This window comes from Zalophus californianus, chromosome 6, assembly GCF_009762305.2.
Source record: "Zalophus californianus isolate mZalCal1 chromosome 6, mZalCal1.pri.v2, whole genome shotgun sequence".
Classification (NCBI taxonomy): domain Eukaryota; kingdom Metazoa; phylum Chordata; class Mammalia; order Carnivora; family Otariidae; genus Zalophus; species Zalophus californianus.
The window spans coordinates 123,423,674-123,433,520 of record NC_045600.1 but is presented as its reverse complement, the minus strand read 5'-3'; the positions used below and the strand labels follow the sequence as shown (position 1 = coordinate 123,433,520).

Below are 9,847 nucleotides of genomic sequence, written 5' to 3'. Positions count from 1 at the left end.
TCCTATTAGATGAACTTATCATGTTTGTACACTTGGTAAAATGTCTTATTCCCAATCCATACTACTTTGTTAAAAAGATAAAGTACACTTTTCCAAAAATGATTGTATCACAAGAATCTTTAATGTTCACTTTAAAGTTTACTTATGGTGGGGTTGTATTTGTGTTTAGTAAAGTGTGCCAAGTGCCCACATTGAGACCATTTCAGTTCACATCACTGCACTCCACACGGATGTTTCCTGTGCCCAGCGAGGTCATAAAGAAAGGGGCCTTGACTTTTCTCTTGGTTAGGCCAGCTTTACTGGTGAGTTCCTTCAAACTCTCCAGAAGTAGTCTACCCTAATACACATCACCCGTTCCATATAAAAGAATAAGATGGAAAATTTCTCAATGTATTTCATAAGTTTAGCACGTCTCTGGTACAAAAATTCAAGAAAGGTAGCACAAAAGCGAAAGCACCAACCGAGCTTACTTATAAACAAACATGCATAAATCCTACACACTATCTAATAGTACTGAAATGAATACAACATTGCATTAAAAGGTATAAAAGCACTGTACTGAAAACTTAAAGTTACACGTGAAATACTGCACTGTAAATCCTGAATACTCTAATGTCCCACCCCCACCCCTCCACCACCCTGGTGAGGGTCAGAAACCATTAATATCTGCCTCCAGACCTTGCTAGTCCTCGGAGACACTGCTGCGGGGGCAGTGGGCAGTGGGATCAGCCTCCCGCAGAGCTCTGGCCTCCTCCAGAGCTTCTCTGTATCGGGAGGGCCAGGCCTGGGGGTCTTTCTTAAAGACCCTGGCCAGGAACTCCATGATTTGCATCTTGGTGATTTCACGGCTGGCACGGGAACCCCAGAAGAACTCGTACTCAGGTGGCTCAACGTGGGGTACGCGTTGGTACTTCAGGTAATTCTGTTGGACGAACTCCTCGGTGATGAGCTTTCTCACATCTCCAAAGGTGGAGTGTTTCTTCCAGGGCCGCAGCCCCAGGATGCGCAGCACGTTCCAGACGGCACTCTCTCTGGCGCCGCGACCCTTCACATAGATAAGGCTCAGGATCATCAGCAGGAGGCCTGTCATAGGCATGCGGTTGCTCAGCGCCACCCTGTCCAGCTCTTCTGGCTCAAGCGCTTTAACGAGCGAAAACTCCATCGTGTGCAGGCTAGTCAGCCTGAGGTGTAGCCCGAACACTCGTGCGAGGATGAGGCTGGTGCGCCTGAGAATGCTTCTGCACCATTTCTTGTAACTGCCGATGACATCCTTCACCATGTCTGGGAACCAGATGATCATTCTCTTCTGGTCCTTGACCAACACGTACCACATGAGCTCGTGCGCCTTCTGCACCAGCTGGGCCGGGGCTGGCGGCGCTGGGCCAGGCTGGGCCGCGCTCGGGGCCTGGTGGGCGCGGCCTTCCTCCGCCGCCTGCTGCAGGGCCTTCGGGTCTCCCTCTTCGCTTGGGGCCTGGGGTGGAGGCGAGGCCAGAGGGGCGTCGGTCGGGCCTAAAGGAGGGCTCTCTGGCCCTGCGAGGGTCGCGGCCTGAGACGCGGGAAGGGAGAGCCCCCCGGGAACCCCAAGAATGCTGTGCACCTCGGAGTTGGAGGCCTCGGCTGCAGAGTTGGGGTCGCACACATCCTTACTTTGTTCGGACATGTCTGCTCCGTCTGACAAGGGCAGGGCCTCTGCGTCCAGGAGCTCTTCGAGCCTGCGCTCCCTCCGCGGACTCCTGGAGAGGAAGTGCGCGTTGCTGCGCGCGGCGCCTTCCGCAGCAGCCGGGCGGGGCGGGGCGGCGGCGGGACCGGCCACTGCGCTTGCGCGTCCACAGGCCGAGGGCCTGGCCGCCGCGGGAGGGGCGGGGCAGGGCTGGGAGCCCGACGGGGCGGGTGTCCTTTGAGGCCCCATAGAGGTAGTGGAGAGCCGCCAGAATAAGGGCAGTAGTGACCTGAAGGTGTCCCATTTGGGCTGAGGTGATGGTGGTGGGGAGGAGGGGAGGAGGGGGGGAGGTGGATGAGCACTGGAGAAGGAGCAAGTTTAAGAGGAAAGATGATAGTTTAAGATTCTGAGATAAGTTTCTTGAGTTTCTTAGGAAATGTTTAATTGGGTGTATCCAGAATCAGGGTGGATATAAAAGTCCCAGAGAAAAGTCTAGACTGGTGTGTAAATTTGAGTTTTGTGACGATGAGTGTGAGAATTTAAACCTAGAGAACAATCAGAATTGCCCAACAAAAAAAAAAAATGTAAACTGTGAAGAGGATGACTGAGATTAGAATCCCTGCCACATCAGAGAGGTCATAAAATGAGAAATGCTGAATTTAGTCAATGCATGTGCAAACAGAACTTTGTTGGATATAATATATGAATGACATTGCCAGTGTCTTCATGGGCATTGATTTTGATTTTCTTCTTCCCTTGGGTCATTTTGGTTTCTTTTTAATTTTTCCATTAAGAACATATCATACAAAGATTGTCATATTTATTAGCACAAATTTTTCCCTATCTGCCCGGCACCCTCCCTGCCTGATGACTGTGCTCTGTGTTCTTGTGGAAAACTTCCCCTTCTCACAGGACCCCACCCCACACTCTCTCAGCAACTGACTGTTCCCATGTGGCAGCCACAACCAAATCCCTTCCAAGATTTCTTTTTTTAATATGGGTCCCATAGATGGTAATTGGCAATCTCTTTGATGACCAACAATGAGATGCAACATAACTATGGTTTGTGTGTAGTTTTTGTTGTTGTTGTTATTGTTTTGTGTTTTTGTTTTGTTTTGTTTTAATTTTACAAAACAGATCCAGATTTAGCAAAAACAAAGTTGACTCCCAGAGAAGCTTATATGAAGAGAGGGGTGAGTGTAAGAGCCTCTGGATACAGGCTTCCTAAGGCTGATCAGGATCCCTGGTCTGCACCAATGTGGTCCTTCAAGCCCTTCCTGGGTTCCTCAAGCCAACAGTTTCTTAAATACGCTGTCTTAAGACTGTTATTAATCACTTGAAACCCAAAGCATATTTAAAATACTGTCTTGACATTTCCAGAGTCCTCTTTTTATTTGTTGTATCACCTTTCTCATTTTTCACTTTATTTTTTCTCAATGAGATTGGCTTCAAAGGGTTTTCCATGTTCTTTCTCTACCTTTGGATTTTCATGCTTGCATCACCTTTGGCAGGATGATACCTCTGATAGGACTCCTTAACCTTTCACTTCACTAGGGTAATTCCTGCAGATCTTTCAGGTATGTCTTAGTGGGACATTTTCCTGTATATCATTTTCTTCTTTTTCTGTAATTTATGGATTTCTATTTTTTTGGATTACATCTTACAGAGTTGTGCCAGTTATATTTGTTGTTTTTATTACTTAAAAATGGCTATCAAATCAATTTACTGCCCTTATTCCTCTTAAAATAATCCTTATTTTGCAGCACCTGAGTAGCTCAGTCAGTTAATTGTCTGCCTTCGGCTCAGCTCATGATCCCAGGGTCCTGGAATCAAGCCCCACATTGGACTCCCTGCTCAGTAGGGAGCCTGCTTCTCCCTCTCCCTCTGCTGCTCCCCCTGCTTGTGCTGTCTTCCTCTCTCTGATTCTCTCTCTCAAATTAAAAAAAAAAAACTTATTTCTTGCATTGTATCTCCTTTAGTTTTCTTTTTTCTTGCATTTAGATTTTTTTCTATTTGCGTTAACTATTTTTTATTTAATTAATTAATTTTATTTATATTTCTTCTTTTAAATTTCATTATGGTATGTTAGTCACCATACAATACATCATTTGTTTTTGATGTGGTGATCCACGATCCATTGTTTTTGTATAACACCCAGTGCTCCATGCAGTACGTGTCCTCCTTAATACCCATCACCAGGCTAACCAATCCCCCCTCCCCCCTTCCCTCTAAAACCCTGTTTGTCTCTGAGTCCATAGTCTCTCATTGTTCATCACTCCCTCCAATTACCCCCCCATTTTTCCCTTCCTTCTCCTAATGTCCTCCATGCTATTCCTTATGTTCCACAAATAAGTGAAACCATATGATAATTGACTTTCTCTGCTTGACTTATTTCACTTAGCATAATCTCCTCCAGTCCCATCCATGTTGATGTAAAAGTTGGGTATTCATCCTTTCTGATGGCTGAGTAATATTCCATTGTATATATGGACCACAACTTCTTTATCCATTCATCTCTTGAAGGGCAGCTCGGCTCTTTCCACCGTTTTGCTATTGTGGACATTGCTGCTATGAACATTGGGGTGCATATGGCCCTTCTTTTCACTACATCTGTGTCTTTGGGGTAAATACCCAGGAGTGCAATTGCTGGGTCATAGGGTAGCTCTATTTTTAATTTTTGAGGCACCTCCACACTGTTTTCCAAAGTGGCTGTACCAACTTGCATTCCCACCAACAGTGTAAGAGGGTTCCCCTTTCTCCACAACCTCTCCAACATTTGTTGTTTCTTTCCCTGTCCATTTTTGCCATTCTAACTGGTGTAAGGTGGTACCTCAATGTGGTTTTGATTTGAATTTCCCTGATGGCTAATGATGATGAACATTTTTTCATGTGTCTGTTAGCCATTTGTATGTCTTCTTCAGAGAAGTGTCTTTTCATATCTTCTGCCCACTTTTTGACTTGATTATGTGTTTTTTTGGGTGTTGAGTTTGAGAAGTTCTTTATAGATCTTGGATATCAGCCCTTTATCTGTAGTGTCATTTGCAAATATCTTCTCCCATTCTGTGGGTTGCCTCTTTGTTTTGTTGACTGCTTCCTTTGCTGTGCAGAAGCTTTTTATCTTGATGAAGTCCCAAAAGTTTATTTTTGCTTTTGTTTCACTAGCTTTTGGAGATGTATCTTGAAAGAAGTTGCTGTGGCCGATGTTAAAGAGGTTACTGCCTATGTTCTCTAGGATTTTGATGGATTCCTGTCTCACATTGAGGTCTTTCATCCACTTTGAGTTTATCTTTGTGAATGGTGTTAAAGAATGGTCGAGTTTCATTCTTCTGCATGTGGCTGTCCAATTTTCCCAGCACCAGTTATTGAAGAGACTGTCTTTTTTTCCATTGCATGTTTTTTCCTGCTTTGTCAAAGATTATTTGACCATAGAGTTGAGGGTCCATATCTGGGTTCTCTATTCTGTTCTGTTGGTCTATATGTCTATTTTTGTGCCAGTACCATGCTGTCTTGGTGTGCGAACTATTTAGTTCATTTAAGATATTTTTAATACTGAAAATGTTTGACCCTATTATTTAAATCTTGCCTCAGCTTTGGCTATGAGCCATAATTTTTGCCATTGTGAGGTTATGAAAATTACATCCTCATATTTCATCCTCCTAGATTTAATAGATTCATGAACTTAAATTCCAAGCTTGGGCACAACAATTAGAAAGGTATAAAAACACTTATACATAAAATGTATGAAAGCAGTTTTAAAAATAATTATAAAAGCACAACAATTATAATATTATAAAAGTTCCTGCTGCAGTAGGACATGGGATCTCCGGCCAGAGAGCTTCTTCGGTTTCAGTTGCTGCCTGAGCTGGAATGGACCTCATTCTGGTCAAGTTCCCCATGGTCAACAATGGTCCCTCACCTCTACCACAGTTCACTTCACCACCTCACTTCTGACAGGAGGTTTAATACTGTACCCGTGCCTGGGTATGATCTTTATGAGGGAGTAGGCTCAGAAGGTTTGAAGCAGCAGAACTGATGCCCAAGTTTGAAACCACATACAGGGGGGACTCCTAGTACTGCTCACTCAGGAAGCCTAAATGTATCCCTGCTAAAGTGATAACATTGTCTTTCCAGGGAGAGGTCTGCTGAAGACACTTTATTTCCTATGAAGAAGAAAATTCATTTGGGGAAGGTAAGAAAAAAGTAAATCTTGGGGTGCCTTTAAGTAGAAAAGATATACCTGTACATGGTCATGGAAAGGGTCAGTAGCATGATAGTTACCTAATAAGATGCCTACCCGTAAAGCAGATATGCAGACCTTCAGAATATTAAGAAGGAAAATGACACCACGGGGAAGGAGAGGAAGTGAATACTCATGAGACATCCACAAATTCTTTAATTTAAGAGTCAAGATTTGGAGCTGTAGCTCCAGTGATGCCCTGAAAATGCTGAGGATAAATTACGCTTGCTGGGTATCTCCAGGATCGGACCTATTTGATATGGGCAGTGAGTCCTTACAGACTAGCAGCATAGTAGTAAAAGCCTGAACTTTACAAAATATCTCCCCAAATAAACTAATGAATGGCTACTTGTTAAATCAAGATTCTGTAAGTATAGAAGTTCCATGGGTGTAGGAAGTATATGGAGAAATTATAACTTAAAATATTCTGGTACAGATACTTTTGCTGATGGGATACTTCAGACTCTGTAATGTGTTCCACATTACACAGCTGTGGAATAGGCTGTTCTTGGCAGACTCTGGAATAGGAGGAGAAGCCTGTCTTGGCACTGGTTTCCATAGTGAACAGGGGAAGGGGGGGTCACTCCAGAGCTTCCAATGGACAGCACGCATGCTCACAGTGAAGAGGCCCAGAGGCCCCAAATGAAATGTGAATCCTTCTGGCTCTTTCCTGTCAACATAGCCAGCAACCTCCACCTTGGAGCCCCCATATGGGCCCCAAATGCCTTACAGCCCAAGGAATTGAAACAGAGAACTCACATTAATGTGTTCAGCAAATATTGGGCAATGACTATCATGTGCCCGAAAGATTTGCGTTTTAGAAAAGTAGCTCAGTCTGAGGGGGAAATCAATTGCACTGGGACTATTTGGCAGGATGGCCCCTTTGTGTTAGAAAATAGTAAGCAAGGGCAGACAGTGCTGCTTTCCATAGATGGGAGGGGAAGGAAAGGGGCACAACCCTGGCCCCTCCTCCTCTCCAGTCTCCCTAGGATGACACTGCACATGCCTATCCAACTGAGGCCAAGGATGCTCACTGAGAGGGAAACCTTCGTCCTTCCCAGACCCACAATGCAGTCTGCTAACTCTCAGAAACTATCCAGGCCCAGAGTGTCTTTTAGAAAGGTCACCCAGAATCAGGATTAAGATTGGAGTTGGGGGCAAGTGGACAAGGAGAGACATGGATTAGGGGACCTTCTGTGGGACTCCTCTTGACATAGGATGATGGCTTGCATTTCATCTTCATTCTGCAACTATTATTAAGCACTACATTTCAAGCATTGTGCCTGGAGATAAAATGAGTAGAGATGTGTTCTCTGCAATTGATACCGAGGAGAAAAAGAATCATAAACAGACAAACAAATTGAAAATTAAATTATTATTATGCATAATGTTATGGCACATGTATAATGGGTACTGCCAAGGAGCCACAGTGTTGTCAAAGAGAATAGAACACAGGAAACTTACGTCAATGGGGAAGAAAGGGAAGGCACCAATAATAAGAAAAGATAAGAGAGATTGTGAATATCAGGGATGGCCAGGATTCTGTCTTGGGGGTTGTCTAGGATTGAGCAGTGTCCTGTGGCTAGGCTATGGAGGTAACACCTCCTGAAATTACTTGTAGACAAGTACCAAAGAAAAGAGAGTAGACATGTCTGCAGATATCTGGATATAAGTCTCAGAAAAGAGGCCTGGGCTAAAAAGAGAAATTTTGGAGATAAAGATGGTAATAACATCACCCTTAGAGAACACCTAGAACAGGGTTCTTCAAAGGGAACCATCTTTCATGAGGATAAGATAATTTTTCATTGTGTGATGGTATAACACACACCACAGAGGTTAACCTCTCTGTCCCCTACACAAATGTATAAGTGCCCTGTAGATACGGAAAACAAAACGAAACAAAACAAAACAAAACAAAAAAAACAAAAAAAATAAAGTGTAAGAAAAGAAAAGAAAAAAAAAACCAACCTCCCCATACACTGCCAAAAGCCCTTTTATGGACAGTACATTCTCTAGTTGTGAACCACAAAAGTGACAAGCAGAGAGGAGTGAAGAAAGACAGAGCCGACCAACAGGTCTAGGTCATTTAAGCCTCTTTCCAAACTATCATATGACTTTCCTCACTGGCTCTATTTCTGGGACATATTAAAATAGATTGCTTCATCCTTATCAATCATCTTGAAGATAAATCCTATTCAAGCATAACCTGGGTTCAAGTTTGTGGTGTATAATTCTTTTCACATATTGCTGAATTTAATCTGCTGATATTTTATTGAAGATTCTTATGTTTGTGTTCATCAGGGATATTGGTCTGTAGTAGTCTTTTTTATCTGGTTTTGCTATCAGGACATTAGGGTCTTATAAAATTATTTGGAGACTGTTCCCTCCTCTTCTATTTTATGGAAGAACATGTGTAGAATTGGTTTTATTTCTTTTTTAAATGTTTGGTAGAATTTATTTTGTGTGTGAAACTATCAGTACCTAGTGATTTCTTTTTCAGATGGTTTCTAACTACAAATTCAATTTGTTTCATTTATTGTAAGTCTATCTTTTTCAGGTTGGATGAGTTTTGTTACTCTGTACTTTTTAAAAAGTTGTTTCATTTCACCTAAATTGTCAAATTTATGTGTGTAGTGGTGTTTGTAGTACTTCTAATTATACTTTTAATGATCAATTTATCTACTAAGTCCACTACTGGCTTCCTCACCTATACTGGCAACACACACACACACACACACACACACACACACACACACACACACATTCGTGCTTACATGTACACACACATACACAGGCATGGAAACACTTGCATGCACACAGACACACATTCATGCACATGTGTATACACACATGCACACACATTCATGTACATATGTACACACATGCACACATACACAGGCATGTACGCACGTGCATGCACACAGACACACACATTCTTGCACACACGTATACACATGCATACACATGCACACACACAGGAATGCACACGCATGGGAACACACATATATACACACACATTCATGCACACACATACACACACAGGCATGCATGCATGTGCACACATGTGCATGCGTGCACACACACACACACACACACACTATTCTTCCAGACAGTCTTTGTTTTTTTTTTTTTTAAAGATTTTATTTATTTATTTGAGAAAGAGAGAATGAGAGACAGAGAGCATGAGAGGGAAGAGGGTCAGAGGGAGAAGCAGACTCCCCGCTGAGCAGGGAGCCTGATGTGGGACTCGATCCCAGGACTCCAGGATCATGACCTGAGCCGAAGGCAGTCGCTTAACCAACTGAGCCACCCAGGCGCCCATTCCAGACAGTCTTTGGTCTTCCATGCACATAAGGGACTCCAGGGAAAGCTGGTAATTCTCTGTCAGCATCTTGTCAGATATTTTGAAAATGTCTCTTTCACCAACTGTTGCCTAAAAGTTGAGGTTTTTTGTGGTCCTGCTGGTCCTGCTTTATGTCCCCTTCTCTTCTCACTCTATGCCCTACCTGAGCAACAGCATCTCCCAGAGCTTAAAGCTGGCACTGTATACACTGATGAGCCCCAGATTTATTCCTTTAGCCTAATATGTCTCTGCTATGGTCTAGAACTGGATATCCAACTGCTTATAGGACATTTTAACATTATGACTTTGAACTTTAAATTCAGTGCTCGACTATTTCATCAATGTCCAAAGGCAATTTCTCTACTTCTCAAACTATTAAAATCAAGAGAGTATGGTACTGGCATAAAAACAGACAATAGATCAATGGAACAGAATGGAAAATTCAGAAATGGACTCACACCCTATGGTCAACTAATATTTGACAAAGCAGGAAAGAATATCGGATAGAAAAAAGACAGTCTTGTCAATAAATGGTGTTGGGAAAACTGGAAAGCCACATGCAGAAGGATGAAACTGGATCACTTTCTTACACCATACACAAAAATAA

General features: G+C 43.0%; 1 protein-coding gene across 1 annotated transcript; it reads right to left on the bottom strand.

The window, feature by feature from the left end:
- Window positions 1–369: 369 nt before the first annotated feature.
- On the bottom strand, window positions 370–1,771 carry NDN (necdin, MAGE family member). The gene has a single exon (XM_027570809.2). The coding sequence runs from the start codon at window positions 1,658–1,660 to the stop codon at window positions 683–685; it is 978 nt and encodes a 325-aa protein (XP_027426610.1). The 5' UTR covers window positions 1,661–1,771; the 3' UTR covers window positions 370–682.
- Between the last annotated feature and the right edge of the window lie 8,076 nt (window positions 1,772–9,847).

Bases quoted from the DNA above. Each gene is read 5' to 3' on its own strand.
- NDN (XM_027570809.2), bottom strand. From the start codon at position 1,660: ATGTCCGAACAAAGTAAGGATGTGTGCGACCCCAACTCTGCAGCCGAG.